This window comes from Chiroxiphia lanceolata, chromosome 1 (assembly GCF_009829145.1).
Source record: "Chiroxiphia lanceolata isolate bChiLan1 chromosome 1, bChiLan1.pri, whole genome shotgun sequence".
Taxonomy (NCBI): domain Eukaryota; kingdom Metazoa; phylum Chordata; class Aves; order Passeriformes; family Pipridae; genus Chiroxiphia; species Chiroxiphia lanceolata.
The window spans coordinates 107,640,016-107,657,801 of NC_045637.1; the positions used below are offsets into that span (position 1 = coordinate 107,640,016).

Consider the following 17,786-nt stretch of genomic DNA (forward strand, 5'->3'; position numbering starts at 1 on the left):
TCCTTTGCCTGTTGGGACTCTGCTTTTGTTTCTGTAAAGCAGAAATGGTATATTTAGAAGGGGGAGGGTGTGTGTGCACAAATCGGTCCCTCTGTAACCCTCTGGGGTTACTTCAGTTACACCAGCCATGAATTCGGCTCAGCATTGTTCATGTTTTATCAGGTATTTTCTGTTAGACACTCAGCTTTGCTGCATGGAGCTTGTAGGTGACTCTGCTTAACCCTCTCAGAGACTGTAGTCGTCTTATCTGGTTTGTGAAAATACACAGGGGAAAGGACAGAAATAAGAACAAAAAGATTTAGAAAAACCTTTGTATATTTTCACCCTGTGCCTGAGCTAGTCATGTATCAGGAATTTTATAGTAACCAAACTAGATGCAAACATCATATGAAGCTGGCTGCTTTTTAGGGATCCATTTTTGGTATCTTGTGTTCATTTTAGAATTTAACACACAGCTTCATTTCCCAGCATTAGGAGCTACTGAGAAGTCACATTGCTGCCTGGGAATCTCAGGCTGAGGGTGTGAATTTTTTTTAGATATGATTTAACTGGTCAGCTTTGCTTTTGAGATACTGCCTTGCAAGTTGTAGCAGGAAAGTGTGTACGTGGAGCTTATTCCTTCAGTTAAAGGAATCAGTGTTGCTTCAGAGTTGATGCCAAAAAGAATTGTCAGTGTTTTCAAGAACTGTTGGGTCAATATAAATTAAAAAAAAAATACGGAACATAGAATTCAGTGCATTGATACAATGAGAGTGTCTTGGTGAAATCTGTGTAAAGCTCCTCTGTGTAGTTTTGAATGTTTAACCTGATGTATCACAAATGCAGGAGGAACCCTTATTAAGCTTGAATTACTGCTTTTTCTGAAGACATAAGTCACTCTTACCTGTGTTTCCCAGGGGTGTTTGAGTTGCCTTTTATTGAAATGATGGCCGCAGGCATCCTATGGCACTGGACTTAAAAACAACATAATTTCTCTAAGGTATGCAAAAAATAACCATTAGCTCTTATTGCAATGCTTATTTTTGTTTAGCAGTGATGAAAGTGCCAAGAATGATTTTTTTTCTTAATGAAACAGGTATGTAGCTGCTGTGTTGCCTTCCCCAGGGTCTTGTATCATTCATTTGTATTTGCTTAGCACTGGTGTAGCTGAAAATCCCATCGCGTACAGCAGTCTAGGCAAAGTGATGTGCCTACTCCCCATCTTGGGGGCGGATGCTTTGATCTAGGCTGAGATCTTCCATAAAAAGCAGTGAAAAAGCTTGGACTTCTGCACACCTGAACATGGTTTATTCCTGGCTTCAGGCTGGTCATTTTGAACACCTTTGGGATGCATCAAAATGAAGCTCCACTGCACCTTTGAGGCTTTTTAATTCTGTACCTACTACCTTCTGCTTTATTTTCTGATTGCTAATGGGAAAGCCTAGGAGAACATTGTCTTTTAAGGTCACTGCAACTCTTAAGATGATATTTTAGTTCTTGGTAGCACTCCAGGGATATAGTTCCAATAACATAAACATCTCAAGTTTAGTTGCTAATGTTAGGCAAATACTGTATGTGATAGAGTTCCTCTATCTCCCATAGCCGTGTTCGAAGGGATTTTTTTGCTTGTCTATCCCTGTGCATTAGCAGATAAAGGGAGGGGACTGGGGAGGGAGAGAGATAGCCTGTAACTGCTAAGCATTGGATCAGTCTGTCTGAGGGCTTTAAACCACAGCAGTGCCTGAGGTAGAAAAACTCATATTGCAGTCAAAGCCATGCTTGCATTAGATTTTTGACCTGATGGTGCAGAGAACAGTTGCTTGTCATTACTGCTTGGGGATGATCTATGTGGGAGAGGCATTTCAGATTTCCAGGCTCTAAGAGTTCCAGCAACAGAGGAGTGAGTAGGCTTCAGTGAGAACTGTGGCATGCTGGCAGCAGTTGGGAGGATGCAGAAGCTGAAAAATGCTATCTTGGGGTAGCTTTAATTGGTTGCATTGGAAAACACTTGGTTTGATGGGCTCATATGTCTTCTAAAATGCTTGGTGCCAGACCAAATTGGCATACCTCCGTTGACTTACACAAGATGCCACCAGGCATTGATTCGATCTTCAGTCTTATGCTTACATTTTTCTCAGAGGAGTAAGATTTTCACAAATGCAGTAGGTTATTTTTTCTCTTTATTTGCCTCTGTCACAGTAATGTTGAAAACCTAAGTGAAATAGGCATTCTACCTGTTTTGGTTTGTTTCTATGGGCTTTCTATAGGTTATCCTTTGCTTACAGAGCCTTATTCCCATATGTTAGTCTATACTAGAAGCACAGAGCAGAAATTCTTACCTGAGCTTTTTATGTGTCAAGAGATACTAAATTTGAATATTTCATTATTTCCCTGAATCTCAACTCTCCTTCAATTTCAAAAAACCTTGTGGCCATTTGTGTTCTAGGTAAGCAGATGCTAGAGCCACCAGTCTTCAGTTTTCCCTCAGTTGTATTTTGTTTTCACCACACTATTCAAGCGAGTAGGTACAAATTTTTACACATAGGTGTAAAAAGGTGGCTCGATATGTTTACATCCAGACCAATTGCAGATGGTCATAACTCCAAATGAGACTAATCACTCAAAACCAGTTCCTTATTTTTGTATATGGAAAAAAACCTCCAAAATCAAACAAACAATTTTTAGGAAAAGTTTCTCCATGCTAGGACTCGGCTTACGTGGAACATCGTGCTAGGTCACAGAAAACTCTTGCTCCCTGTTCAGTACATGCACACTCACATCTCAAGTGGCAAGCACACACAACAAAGCAACGCCAAGCACAGAATAAAAATGGAACAGCAGTGAAGCAAAGACGAGTGAATCGTGAAAAGCCCATTGATTTGCCTGACACCCATTTTGTTCAACATTGTGCAGTGCTAATCTGAAAATTCCTGTGCGTCACGAAAACTTTTCAGAACAATAAGAACTGTCAATTTCGGCAGATTTTACAGACCTGTCATTATTCTTCTTGTCTTGAAGCACTAAGTGGCATAGAGAGGGATTTTTGGCAGGAGTTCAAGAGTGGTCTCGTAAAGAGGAATCGTGTGTCACTGCCTCACATATGTTATCATTTGCAGTTAGAGTTCAGCCTAGCACTGGCTCCTGGAAGCATGTCTTCACTCATCCAAGTGTGCGGCTTTTAGTGACCTCATTTATTTTGTCTCTTAAAAAAAAAAAAAACACAACTACAAACCACTGCTTTTTACTGTTCTTAGTTGCAAAAATGTAAAAGCAAGAAATTGTACATTCTTTCTACATTTTGACTTGATGTCTTCCAGAAAACTAGAATACTTTAATAAAATCATATCCCACCCCACCTGCTGCTCCTTTGGAAAGGTGGAGATAGCAGCAGTGATGGCCATAAGCAGAAGTTTTTATTAACTGCCTTTCTCTTGAGTTTGTATAGCTGGTACTTCCTTCTCTTGGAGCATCTATAAAGAAAGAGAAGCTCTTACACCCCACATTCCCCATCATAAGGAACTACAGCCCCTCTTAGAGACATGCCCCTGTGAGGAGAAGCATAATGATGGGAAGAAACATTGACTTTGTGTCAGAGAGACTCAATTTTAAGTTCTTTATTCAGAATCAGAAGCCATGTAACTTTATAGAGTTTTGTCTTCCATACTTACACTTCCCAGTGTAGTATCATATGCACACATGCCTCACCCAAATTAAATAAAGTTTCAGTACAGCAAAGGTCATGACATTCACGCTGAATATGAAAAAAATTCATTCAGTTATGCATCCTTGGTTTTGGTTACTAGCAGAATCCATACATGTTGCAATAAACCTCCAGCATTTTCAAAAGTCTATGCAGCATAGATCCATTTTTTGGGGACTTCACAAAATTCTGGCAGGTTTTGCTATTGAAGAGTTAAGTGGTTTCAAAAAAGCATGTGAAAATCACACCTCAGAGGACACGCATGACCTTCATGAAAACTACAGCTTTGATTAGCTGGAGTTTGGGTGTTTAAAACTCCTCTGCAATGAACAGAAGCAATCTTGTAATGGGGTGAAAAAGGAGATCTTCATATTAATGCTAGTCTACTGTCAAATTAATACATCAAATAGTATACTCTTATCCTGAATCAGTGGACTGCTTTTATCTGAGCTTTTGATGTGGCAAAGAAAGTGCTTGTTCCATAGCTACAAACCCAACTCTTCTAGTCTTCCTGTCTCTTTGAACTTCAATTTCTTAAGACTTGGAACATTGTGATACAGAGAGCAGCATTCATAGCTAGGTATTTCAAGACTCACGTCCAGAGGCATATTAGAAACCTCACAAAGGGATTTTCTTTAAGAGAGGTTTTCAAATATATGTAACCTTCTGGCTTGACCTCTGGATCCACTCCCAGTCTACATTTCAAGAAAAAGAATCTACCCACATATGGTTATCTCCAGTAAGATCAAAGCTGTCATTGTATTCTGACACCTGTGAGAAAGAAAGGGATATAAGAAAAAGTCGGGGAAATGGTGAAAAGATTTGAATGAGTTCCCGTTTATAAAAGACATGCATCCACGGATCTTGGAAGCAAAGGGAAGACTTTTTAAGGATAGCTGCAGAAAATTGCTTTATTTGTAAGCCTCATCAAGGTAATTAAACAGACTTGAAAACATAAACAAAAATAGATTTTCTAGATCCCTACAAATATATCTCTGCTAGCACTTTACCATGAAAGTTAATAAGGTTCTAACTTTAGACTAGGTTTTCTACCTGTTGCCTAACAGAAGCCACTGCAAAGGATGGTGTTATTTCATGTTACCTTTGGAGCCTCTCATCAAGGTGTGGTATTTTTCCCAGTTTCTACCCTTTTCTGGCAAAGATGGAAGTTGTCATAGATTTATCCCAGCTGCAGTAGATACTTCCTGAAGGACTGCAGAGTATCTTCAGATTGTGAAATGCACCTCTATTCACCTGTTTGTGTTTCCTACTGTCCTGTGAGAAAGCACCAGAATGGATTTGCAGAGCCCGTCTTTCCTCTGTGTGGACAGATCATCAGCATAAGGCATAGCGGAGTTAAGGTGTGAATTTTGCTGTGTTGTGCCCTTGCCTCAGCACAACCAGCCACAACAGAGCCCTTGGCTTTCAGGTAGAGCCTTGAATGCCCTACAAGAGAAGCGTGTCCCAGGTTCTGACAGCACCACAAGGTTATCACCTCTGCATCACATAATTCAGCATGATGCTCAGGAGCATTGTGGCTGGAAGATCCTTGCTCTGCAAGAAAACTAATTTACAGTCCCAGTATTCAACCCAAGGGGTTAAAAGGTATCTGTGGCACTAGCAACTAGTCACTGGATCATACATCAGGACCATAGATCAACCAGGCTTCTCTCTTGTTTCTCTCTGTGCCCTCACAAGGGACTTTCTCCTCCACCTCTCCCCCGTACTCACCTTTTGTAGGGTGGAATTAAGCCATTTGGCCAACAGAAGCTCCTCTCAGCTTTTAGAAAGGGGAGCATCCCTGATGTGAGGCTCTTTATTATCAGTTCAAGCTCCCAGCTGCAAGGGGATACAGAATGTCCATGAAACTTCTCACTTCTACACCCTTAGTTGCTTTGGTGCGTAGAGTAAAAAGGCAAAGGCTTTAGTTAGGAACGCTTCTAATGCTTTGAAACTACAATGAGGAGTTGGATTATATTTATATATTAATAGTTGGTCTTGAATTTTTCTGCCTTTAAATGCTATTGTAACCCAGTTAAATATTTAATAAAAGAGTGGAAAGTCTGTTCACAGTTGTTTCAGAAATAAATTCCTTCGTTCTCACATCCCGACTTACCTTTTAAAATCCCCTATTCAAATTATCACCCTATCTCAAACAGCAACACAATGTTTGGGGTTATGCTTAGAATGTCTTAAGTCCCATTTTTAATGGTAAGTGGGATTATGGTCATTTCTAATGGTACTGAAAAAGTACCAGTGAAACTTAAAATAAGATCTGCTTTTTCGTGCATGAAATTATGTATCAATCCACTTCTGCATGCAGGATTTCCATCATTCAGAAGTCATGGGCATCTACCCCAGACTGAACTTTACACCCATCCTAATAACAGTTTTAACAGTCACTGCTAAAGGTTCTAGCCCAGTGAATTTCAAGGCTTTGAATTAGTATTATATATTTAAGGTATAAGTAAGAAACTTCTAACTAAGAATGTCTTTGGTGGAGTAAATATCAAGTGTTTCAGGCATACAATTCTGACTGTTAACATTTATCATTGGCTTGGTAAGATAAACAATTGCTGGACGTGTGTCAGATTCTTTGGTTTATAAACCACTTTCCTGTCAGATTTCAGTAAAGAATGAAATAGGCACTTTCTAATTTTGTTAACTGTTATTGGGTACTGGTAATTGAATGAAGTTTAGGGGTTCCTGTCAGAGAGATAATTGACAAATTTGTAATGGGAAGAGTATAGGAAAGCCCCACAGCTAATTGTATAATTTTAAACTTTTAACGCCAGAGCTCAGTTGCTGCTTGTTCCAGGAGTTTTCCCAAGCTATGATTTAAAGGCTTTATTACACCAAAATCCCAGAGGTTGTTGCAATTTGCAGCAGTGGGCTGCCAGAAGATAATCACAGTGTGTAGTTCTTATGATTGTAAAGAAATGTGCACATTTTGTCATGATCTCCTGCATAGGCAGACACCTAGGCCTGAATCCAGATCCTTTAAGATCATATCCTTGATCTGATGTCCTCATCATTGCCTCTGAATCATTACTGCTGGCAAACCATTTAACTTAACAAGGCTATTGGCATCTCTGATGCCACAGCCCATTTGGAGCATCTATCTGTTACCAGTGCCACAGAGCACCCACAAAGGTGAACGTCACAGGTTGTCTGTCACTTTTGGTGCAGAGTACAGCAGTCCTGCTTTGTGATTTCTGTCACCTCAGCAGTATCCATTGCTGATATGAACACTGTGGTTAGGGTCCAAACTCAAAAGCTGCTTAAAAGGAACACCAGTGCAGAAGGCAAAACCTTGGCTGTGTTGAAACAAGTGCCAAAACTCTCATCAGTTTTAGGCTGGTCCTCCAAATCAAGGAGCTATCTTCCTCCTGGAGTGGTCAAGTTGTACCGTTAAGTGAGTCAAAAGACATGTCCTAAAGAAAGTGAAAGATGTCAGTCACAAAACAAGTAAAAATTTTGGTTTCTGATATATAAAAAAGAATGTTACACTAGAGATAACAGCTCATTACTTGCTTTGCTTTCAGGATGCAGGGAGAAAGGAAGAGAAGGAAACTACTTGTAGCCAAGTTGGCTGCTACAGTCCAGCAGCACAGTCAATCAAATTGTTTCATCCTTCCAAGTTATTCTGTAATGGCACTGATTTATCTTGCTGCCATGCAATTGTCCCCTGTTGATAATTCCAGTTTTGTCAAGAGATGACAGAGATTTTACGGAAAACCTGCAAGCTGCTTTTGCCAGCAGCAAACAGCAGGAGAGCAAAGTAAGATTTCCTTCTTTTCACTGATGCCTATAAATAGTCCATGCTAACCCTAAGAGCCTTGAAGAAGTAGGGAATCTTTTTTAAAAAAGAATCCATTATTTTTAAAACTACATTGACTCAGCAGAAGTAGATGTGTGTGCTTTAGATCATGATAGGTTGATAATCAAGCCCTGCTGTGAATGCTTAGCACTTTAATTCTGGCTGTAACATTTTACATTTATTTTAATTCTACGATGGACTGGCACAAGTCTCAGTATAATGGCCCAGAAAGGAGACTGCTTCATTACTGTACATATTTTTTTAAAAAGGTCTTATTTACAGTTTTTACAATTTAGTTCTCTGTTTCTTTGATTTTCCCTGTGAATGTGGGAAACAAAGGAGATAATTAACCAAAGTGCATTTAATTTATATCAAGAACATGTTGCTTAATAACAAATCTTGGAGTTCTCTGTTGTGCTAAGCAGAACTAGTCACAGAAGTCATTGCATGGATTTCATTGGTGTTACTCGAATATGCAAATGCTATCCAAACATGATTTGAGCTACTTTGAAAAGTATAACAGATTTCTTAGGAAAACTGAGTCCCTTGGTCTTGCAGACAGGAGGGTTTTTTTGATATGGCACTAGTATGCATGCATCCAATTAGAAATTATCAGAAAATCCAGATTTATGTAATAGGAGAAGATAAAATAGGATGCTTACCATTGCTGAAGTAAGAAGAAAAATCATCTTTTGGTTTGCCTTGTAGTTGTAGAAGACTTCTTACTACTACAACTCACAGGATCATCACTGGAAATGTAAATTTCTGCAGAAAATGCAGATCTCTGTATTGCTACCTTAATTTTATTTTTTTCCTGTAATTTTAGGCATACTTAAAAGATATTTCCAAAAAAAATGTAGCTAAATTAGTACATATACCATACTGACAACAGTATACATACTGTTTAAGTGAAACAAGGCTGTAAAACAGCCTAAAGATATTACTTACCAATCAAGTCATTTTCCTGCTGTTATTAGTCTTGAGAAGGAGTTGAGTTCTGAAAACACTATAGAAACTGTGAGCTTGAAAAGAAAGAAAAAGAACTGATTTCTACTATTTTATGAGTATTTTGGGGGTTGATAGAAAGGAAGATTAAACTGTGTGTGTTTGAGAGCAGCATTTGATCACTTGAGATTCTGTCTGCTCTGCTCTTAATCTTGTAGTATTTCAAGATCCTTAACCATCAATTTCTAAACATGATAATCCAACCCCCTGCAGTCAGTTGTGTTGATCTCATCAGGAGCCACACAGGACTTTCTGGTCTTTCAGTAGAAAGTGGCTTAATCTAGCAGGCAGGTAGGTGGTGTTGAATTTTCTTTTAAAAGAGTTTGGCTTGTCTAGTAGTTGTTTTCAGTCTAATGCTTAAATGTCATTCTTTTATTTGGGTCTTCTGAAGGTGGCCTTACTTCAGTAATGATGAAAATCATCCCTGTTTAGAAATCTCACCTCTGGTAAAACTTAAGTTAGCAAAACTTAAGTTAGCATTGTGGAAAAAGAGCTTTCCTGTACAGGCTGTTCACTTTTACTCACTGATCTGGCAGTCCACGATCTCTCCAAGTGCTTTGCTTTAGTAAGGCTTGCCTTGCTGCAGGGTAAATAAGACAGAATACCTCATTTAACTATCAAAGATTTCACTGAAATATCAGCATGAGCTGCCTACAACACCTCCAGTGCGGATATCCTACCCTGCATGTTCTAGATTGCTATTAGGAAGAACGAGAAGGGGAGCCAATTCTTCAGCATGTTGCTGTGCAACACCTTCCTCCTCCAAAAGCTGTAAATGAGCCTTCAGTATTAGGTGGATCTCTTTTAAATACTAAATCATAGCACCTTACATTCCTTTCTGTTTTATTTTAGCAATTCAGTCCTAAGATAAAAGAATTCGGAAGGAAAAGTAACAGGATAATGCTGTAAAGCCAGTGGTCCTGTTTTCAACAGTGTGAGTGTCAGGAGTTAGGCTACAGATTTTTACAGATGACATCCAGTAGCTTTTCAGTGACATCAGTGGGCTCCAACTTACTTTTAGAGAGGCATAATAAATTCTGTGTTGGCCAAATTGGTCACTTAGAAGCTGCTCTCCAAGCATGTCATAGGAACAAGCTGCAGAGGTACATGATGCTAACTTACAAGCTATTACATACATGCTAATTTAATATATCTCTTCTGGAAATCTTTAGTATACTTAGTTAAAACCAGGAAAGCTAGTAAAGGGACTTGTCTCTAAAGCTCTGGAAAGATAATTTAAAGTTGCTCTGAGTGTTACCAGAGCAGAACAATGGCCAGAAAGTACTCAGCAAAATCCAAAGGAGGAAAGCAGGATGCACGTCCTTGCAGCCTTTGGGGGCAAAGAAGAGTGAAGAGTGGGAAAAAGCAGAACAGTAAGCCAAAATTTGTTGAAGCTGGCAGTGTGTGTTTTGAAGGGAGGAGAAAGCAGTTATGCCGTATCCAAAATGGAAACACTAAGACCAGCCTTGAATAAGATGGTATTATTTGTATTTGGCAGGCATCCTATCTCTGAGAAGCAGCAAAGGAGAAAGAAAGCACTGTCTCATGGTGAGGTTGGTGACTAAGTCAGACTGACACAATCTGCTTCAGTTCCTCCATCCACCACAGATTTGTTGTGCCACCTTGAACCAAGCAAGAGAACTTCACTCTTGCTCCCTGGCTTTCCACCTCTGTCATCCATGAGCAGTAACACTGTCCTGACTTAACAGGATTTTGCAGGTATAAAGTATACAGAGCAAGCAAAAATAGACTTGTGCCCATAGGGTTTATGTTACCTTGCAAACGAACTGCAATAAAGTTTACAGATGTAAACCTATTTATTAGCCAAGGATGCTTTTGCAGTTAAAATACTACAATTTTAGTTTCTTAAAGGAGATGTGAAATTTCCTTGAGCAGAAGTGGGTTTGTAGAGAAGCAAGAGTACCCAGTGCTATGTGCTAAACCTGAAATTGTTTCTTGTGTTCAGTAAACTTATTTCTGTCTCACTGGGTCCAAATGAGGGCTATCTTTCTTCAAAACTCAATATTATCAGGGTTAGAGCCAAATTTGTGTCTGAAAGAGCTAACATTTGAGTAAGTATACTATATAATGTGTGTTAAATGATAGGCCATAGCTGTGCACTGTCAAGGTTTAAAACTAGACTAGTGATGCCAGTTTGGTTGGTTGTTGAACAATGCTGGGTCAAATAAACATTGAAGGTTGTGGGCTGCATCACTGTTACATGATTGGGGTGTCCCCCACCATGACCAGAGCCAATGTATCCTCCTACTGTGCACTTATGCTTTCTCAGAACCAGATGCAGGCCTGCTGTGACATGGGAGACATTCAAGTTGGCTTACTGGGGAGGAAGGAATGACAGCTTTTTCTCAAGAAAAGGAAAGGGAGGGAAGACAAGAGAACAGACCATATTATTTGCTTTGGAGACAGTAGGTATGTTACCTTCAATGAGATGTGTATTACAGAGTTATTTTCCACCTTGTTTCTACTTACACAACTGTCTTAGCGTAAGTCCTGGGATTGGAAAAAGTATTTCAGTAATTTCTGTGTCATTTACATTTCACAGTACTTCCATTTACATTGGGATTCTTTAGTTCATGAAAACAAATAGAAGACAGTGTAGCATCTTCACCATGCTGACCAAAAACCAGCTATCTTCAAGGAAGAAAAGATTGGAAATATAAATACCTACCAAAAATGTGTCCCTGCATTTAAAAAATACTGAGTTCTAGGATGTTCCTGCTGTTACTGTCTTGTCTCTCCACCCCCTTTCTTCTTTTTCTAGCTCGATAGTGGCAGTTGATATAATAATGGGCTATTGCACAATTTTACACCTAAGGTACACGGTCATATTTTAGAACCTGACAGTGTTCTCTTTCTGGAATAGGAACACTGCTTGCAACCCACAACTGAAACAATTAGCTATAAAACGGAAAGCAGCTTCATTAAAAAAAAAAATAATTGTTCTCTGGCTTACAGATACAGTTTATGAATTTGTTAAAAGAAAGCAAAAGAAAAAATTCAAGTAGACGTGTGAACAAGCCTCAGAGTACTTCACCAGCTCTTACGGGTTTTGAGAATATAAATTATTTCAAATAAAAGTCATTTGAGAATATATGATAGAAAAAGGGCTGTGACAACAGCAGATGGAGCAGAATAGAAATGGTAATGTTACCGTATATACCTGCTTGCAATAAAAACAGCAACTGAAAGGAGGCATTTGAACTAAACTTAATGAACATGTATCCTTATAGCTTTTATTAATGGGTTATTCTGTTCCTCTCCTAGTTTCTCTTGACCCTTTTCTGAGGGTTAAATTAATCCTTTGTGTAGCTTATCTGAGAATAATGAAGTTGCCCCAGGGTACGAATGTAGCCCTTGGGTCTGACCTACAGAAGGCTGAGTCTCTATTCTTCACTATGTTTTCAGGCACTTTTGTTTATTTTTGATTAATTAAAAACACCCTCTCCATTCCCCAGGATTATGTGCTCTCCTCTACAAAATAAAGGAGGTTCCAGTGTCTGGCCTTTCTCAGCCTATCCATACCTACGCAGAGGCAGTGGAAAATTCTGCTAATGAGGGGATCTTAATGACCCTGATCATGTTTGTGAGCAAAAGGGCTCATGTTCTGATAGAGCTGATGTGGGCAAGGTTTATGATGTGAGGAACAGTTTGGATTCCTTTTGGATTGCTACAGGCTGTTGTTTGTGTTTCTGGAGCCATAGGTATGGCTTGCGTTTGGCCAGTAAGGCAGAGCCTTTTTTACTGAAGGTGAATTAAACCAGCTAGAATTTGATCTAGGGTAGGCAGTTCTGGGCCCCTCAGTTCAGGAAGGATATTGAGGTGCTGGAGCAGGTCCAGAGAAGAGCAACAAGGCTGGGGAAGGGACTTGAGCACAAATCCTATGAGGAGAGGCTGAGGGAGCTGGGGTTGTTCAGCCTGGAGAAGAGGAGGCTCAGGGGGGACCTCATCATTCTCTACAGCTACCTGAAAGGAGGTTGTAGCCAGGTGGGGGTTGGTCTCTTCTCCCAGGCAGCTATCAGTAAGACAAGAGGGCATGGTCTTAAGCTGTGCCAGGGGAGGTTTAGGTTGGATATTAGGAAGAAATTCTTTGCAGAGGGGGTAATCAGGCAATGGAATGGGCTGCCCAGGGAAGTGGTGGATTCTCTGTCCCTGGAGGTTTTTAAGATGAGACTGGATATGGCACTTAGTGCCATGGCCTAGTAACCACAGCGGTGTTGGATCAAGGGTTGGACTTGATGATCTCAGAGGTCTCTTCCAACCTGGCTGATTCTATGATTTTATGATTCTATGAAATGCCTGTTCTAGTTCCTATGTATTGTATTTTTTAAAGGTTTCAAAACAGATGCTTTTCTCTTCACATTTTTCATACATCACTGTCCATGAATAGCACCGGTTTTGTGTCCAAAATCTGGCTTATTATCCAGTGTGAGAAACAGATTGGAATCTGGTCCAAAGTCCGTTGTTCTGAGATTTTTGACTGCGGTAACTTTCCTCTTTCTTTCTTTCTTTTGAAACACTTTTGTAGCTTACTTACATTTTTTTCCCGCATCCTTCTTTCTACCATGCCAGTGTGCAGGTAACATGTAGTGGCCACGTGGATGCTGGCACTTTGCTCTGAGGCATCAAAAGCAAAATAGAATTGACAGAGAGAGAAGTTGCATCTTGAGAGCACAGCAAGAAAGCATCTGTCTCCTTTTCCACAGTGCCATGAAAGCTAGGTGGAACCAGACAAATCCACCTCTCCCCTCACTCTTTCCTTCTTTAACCCTCTAAAGTGCCTGTGAATTGGGGTTTAAGCTGGATTTAAAATAGCCCATGTATATCAGGTTTATTCCTTCACAAATCAGGAGATTTGCACATCTGTCTTAGCATACGCATTTCCTTTCAGTGTTCAGTAGAGCAGAGATAGATGGGATTTTTGTCATGAATAAAAATGGACAACTTCTGACAACTTGGAAATCTCTAGAGGTATAGAGACCACCATTGTACTGAAATATGAGAAAGGTTAAGTTTTTCTTATGGTCACAACCATAGGTGAACACCTAAAGGAATTTACAGGAGGTGTTTAACACATGCCAGTGATGTTTCCGATGTCCACGCTGTGTTGTGTGCTGGTCCTTTGCTGCTTTAAATGTTTGATTACTTAGCTACCTTCTGCCAAGAGGGTATTTTCAGACAAAGAAAAGAGTGGTGGCTAAGAAAGACTTCTTTTGAGATCTGTAGTTGTGTTGGATTTGTTTTGTACTGATTCTAGAGAATGCTGATTAGTATAAATCATCTTGCATTGCAACACTTGACCAAGGCCTATAATCATGTCGCTACTTCAGCTGTGTCTGTTTGAGAAGTCCCCAGATTAAGCAGAGTACTTATGGTGAGAAGTCCCCTCTTTGCCAGCTGGGAGGTTGAAACCAGCTGCATTCTGAAATTTGAAAGAGAGAAAGAATCCATGAACTGCTTAGTAAAATGGTCTCTTCCTCATTACCCTAATCACGCACGTATGCTGAAGGCTGCAATCAGCTTTTTTCCTTTTTTTCTTTTAAATCAGACAGATGAAAAGAAAAGACTAATAAACATTGAACTGAAAAGGATCACTTGGGTCATCTAGGTCCCATCCCTGGAACTCAGTAATAGACATAAGAGCAGAGGAGACCATTAAACTTCTATTCCAGCTGTCTTGTTGCATGCTTCAGGGCATGACATTCCCTGTTCCCAATGTTCTTTAAGCCATGTAGATCCTTATGGAGAACTAAGTGGCCTGCATAATGTGCCAAAGGACAAATCAAGGCGATTGCTTATCTCAGGATTTCATTTCTTATATGAAATGGTATCTGAAAATTACATTTCTTGGACAAAGTTCCTTGGTAATTCAGGGGAAAGCAAAAGTACCCAACATTTTCAGTTTCCCTCCTGGATCTTGTTCTCATAGCCTTAAATGGCATTGACTTAAACCCTGAGCGTGTGCAACGCATGCATGAGAGGTACTAATACTACCCATAGCATTAGTTTGCCTTGTCTACTCTCTTAGATGTGATAGTTGCCACTCTTCAGCTCTGGGGAATAAGACAAAAGGAGAATAACTCATGAAAGAATTAAATTATGTGTCCGAGGTCATACAGAGGGACCTGTGGCAGTCAGCAGTTAGATCTGTGCAATTTAAATATTAGCAGAGTGCATAAATTAAAAGGGATTGCCTTCTTTCAGTTGTTTTGGGGATTTTAAGTGAGAAATGAACCTTCAGGCTCTGTCCAGACTATGGTCCTTGTCAAGTTTTTAACTCTCCTTTATTCAAGTAGTGCTAATTGGTATTATTGTGCTATCTGTAGTTAAGGAGAATTTCTGGGTATCCATGAATATGTCAAGCTTCAGTCCAGTCTTTAAAATCAACCACTGTTTTGTCACTACCATTTCCACCAGCCTTCTCGTCTTTTTGAGGGGCGTTCTTATTGCTGTAAGCCCCGGCAAAGACTTGGCATAGGGGCCAATATTTGCTTTCTGGTAGTATAGGACAAATATTTGTATAATCAACACAGAGCAATGGCACAGTGGTAGCTAGACTAGGTCTGGAAAAGCACAATAGAAGCATTGATATTACAAATATAAAACCTGGTTAATAATGACGTGCAATGAAAAGTACCATGTTCTGGCTATGGATAGATCTGAGTGCAGGAGAACTTTGAGCCCTGGGGGTTCCATAGTATGCTCCAGATATTTGTGTTAAGAAAAGAAAAATTAGCAGTTGTGGATATAGTGCACATACGATGAGCATTTGTCACCAGTAGATTGATCCTGTGAGATCCTGAGCATTATCGGCTCTCAAAAATTTTGATGTCAGTTATAAAAAATAAAACTAGACTCCTAGTGCAGGAGACAAGACTAGAAAATTCTCACCCCCCCCCAAAAAAAAAAAAAAGGTAAAAATCTAGGAACCTTTTGTTTTGGAGGAATGTCTGTGTTAGAAATAGTACTTTTCATAATTGGGTATGTCTGCCTTGTATGTAACATCCCTGCTTTGTGCACCAGATGAAAGTCACATCTGTGGCTCCATTTGTCTAACAAGTAGTTTTCCTGCAGGCTCTTTAATATTTACCCTGGGGGGAGTTCATGGACCTTATCTAAGAGGAAGAATTACTTTGTTGTGGCTTTGACATGCTCTTTAAATAATATTCAAAAACCATCTGAAACCACATTATATAAAGAGAAACCTTTTAGTGAGTCTCAGTGGAGAAAACAAGAATGAGAAATTTCCCTGTTCCATTTTCTGGCTCTACTGTTTCTTAGCCAAGGGCTAGGAAGCTGTTTAAGTCACAGGGCTCAGTAATTAATATTAAAATAGACAAAAGTAAATCTGGAAGATTTTGTCCTGCTCTTCAGTGTCCTTATTCACCTGTTCCCCGCATTATTCAGGTGGTTTCCAGACTGGCATGTTTTTAAGCACTGTCCTACTTCTACTGGTATTTGCTGTACAGATCACAGAATCCGTTCCTCATCTGACAGAATAGTTGAATCCTTGTTCTCTAAACCACTTATTGAAAAATGCATCTACTGGTCCTGCTTTAAGCCCTGCCCTGCTTTAAGTCCCTGCTTTCTCCAGCCCTGCCCTGCAAGCTTGAAGGATGAGCAGATTGCTAGCCAGTGATGTGGCAGAGAGCTGACCCACTGGATGATGGTAGCTCACTTAGAGCTGAACTCAAGGTGCTCTCAGGAGCTGATTTTGCACTCTGAGCCTCTCCGTGATTTACAGGAGCAGATACATTCTTGTATTAGTTGAAATGGAAAATGATACAGTTATGATGGTGGGTTTGATTGACATTTTCAATTGGACTTTATCTTTCATTGTGAAATAACTCCTTTTTTCAGAAAATCGACCACTGAAAGCTCTATGAGGATAGTCTTAGTTAGTGACAGCCTTTGAATAGCCACTCAAGGGTAGTGGCAGAAGCCATCCCCAGTATCTCACCCTGCCCTAGCAGTCAGGTCCAGTCTCTGATCTCAAGAAACTGGGAAATCGGATGTCAGTTCCTCTTTTTCGTCTCCTTCAGACATGCCTGTAGTTTGATGATGTAAATGTCAGCCTGCAAGGAATCAGGATTGAGATCACCCATGCATTTCATTCTTAGGACTTAGCTGTAGAATTTGAGTTCACTTTAAAGGCAAATACGCTGAAATCTTATATTAAAACTCCTTCCCTGCTTGAAAATAACGGTTAAGGTCACAACAGTAGCAGCAGCAGCCAAACATTCCAAAAGAAAACCTGTTTGGTTTGTGGGGTGGGGATGATTGTTTTTCTGTAACATTAAATCTCAGCTTGGCCTTGGCAGGGAACAGCCATGCTGCTGCTGTTGAAACAAGACAGAGAAATGGGCTCTTTAGTTTTGACAACCCTTTAGCTTTCTGGCATTCTGGAGGATCCCCAAGGCCCCATGGAAACCAGATGCATTCCTGCTGCAACAATTAATGTAACCAACCCTTGCAGGAAGGGAATATTTGGGGTGAGGGGAACATTACTGTATTTTCTTTTGGAAAATTCCACTATTGACATGTAAAACAGCAGGGGAACAGCAAAGATAGATTGCAAATTTTGACAGCACCGACAGGTAAATATTGGCTTTGTGCAAACAAGTTTCTATAAATAACTCGTCTGCTCCAGAAACTCCACAGATGGCAGCAGGGCTGCCGGGGTATTGATTTACCCACTGTGCTCAGTGCAGAAAAGCACAGCTGTCAGTTTTGCTGTTCTCATTCTGAGTGTTGCTGCTGCTCCTGCTGAGAGCTGCGTGCCTTGTTCACCATTTTTCTTTGGAAAGTGGAGATGAAGATTAAGAGCCAAAAAAAATTAATTGAAAGAAAAACATGCCAAAACAATGAAGAATAAATGAACAACACAAAGAGTAATGATGGAGAATGCTGGATATATGTATTCAACGCACCAGCAAGAACCTGTCTCTTGCTCAGTCTGTATCAGGTAATTTAAGACAGCTCACAGGAGTGGTTTATAGAGAGTGCTTCAGGAGACCATAGTGGGGACTTGAAGGACAAGGAAAGCTTTTGAGGAGACAACATAGAGTTTGTACATGATGGGGAGTAACAGGCTGAGGTTAGAGTTGAGGAGTAGAACCAGTCCTATCTTTTTGGAAGCCTTACATGCAAATGGAGATTCTGCCAAAAATCCCTAACAGCTGGAGGTGACTTATAAATAAATACCAGCCAAATAGGCAACACTTAAAATTGTCGTGATTAGGTTTTGGGTTTATATGACCCATC

The 17,786-nt window shown here is 40.0% G+C and overlaps 1 protein-coding gene across 4 annotated transcripts in view; it reads left to right on the forward strand.

Annotated features, from left to right (window-relative positions):
- The window catches only part of ELMO1 (engulfment and cell motility 1), a 315,735-nt gene that overhangs the window by 233,296 nt on the left and 64,653 nt on the right, over positions 1-17,786 (forward strand). The window contains exon 1 of one of the 4 annotated variants that reach the window (XM_032700449.1): positions 17,273-17,487. The exons of the other annotated variants lie outside the window; for them this stretch is intronic. Coding sequence (XP_032556340.1) covers positions 17,398-17,487 — 90 coding nt within the window. The 5' untranslated portion in view covers positions 17,273-17,397. Of the gene's footprint in view, positions 1-17,272; positions 17,488-17,786 lie in introns of those variants that run through there. 4 annotated transcript variants of the gene reach the window in all.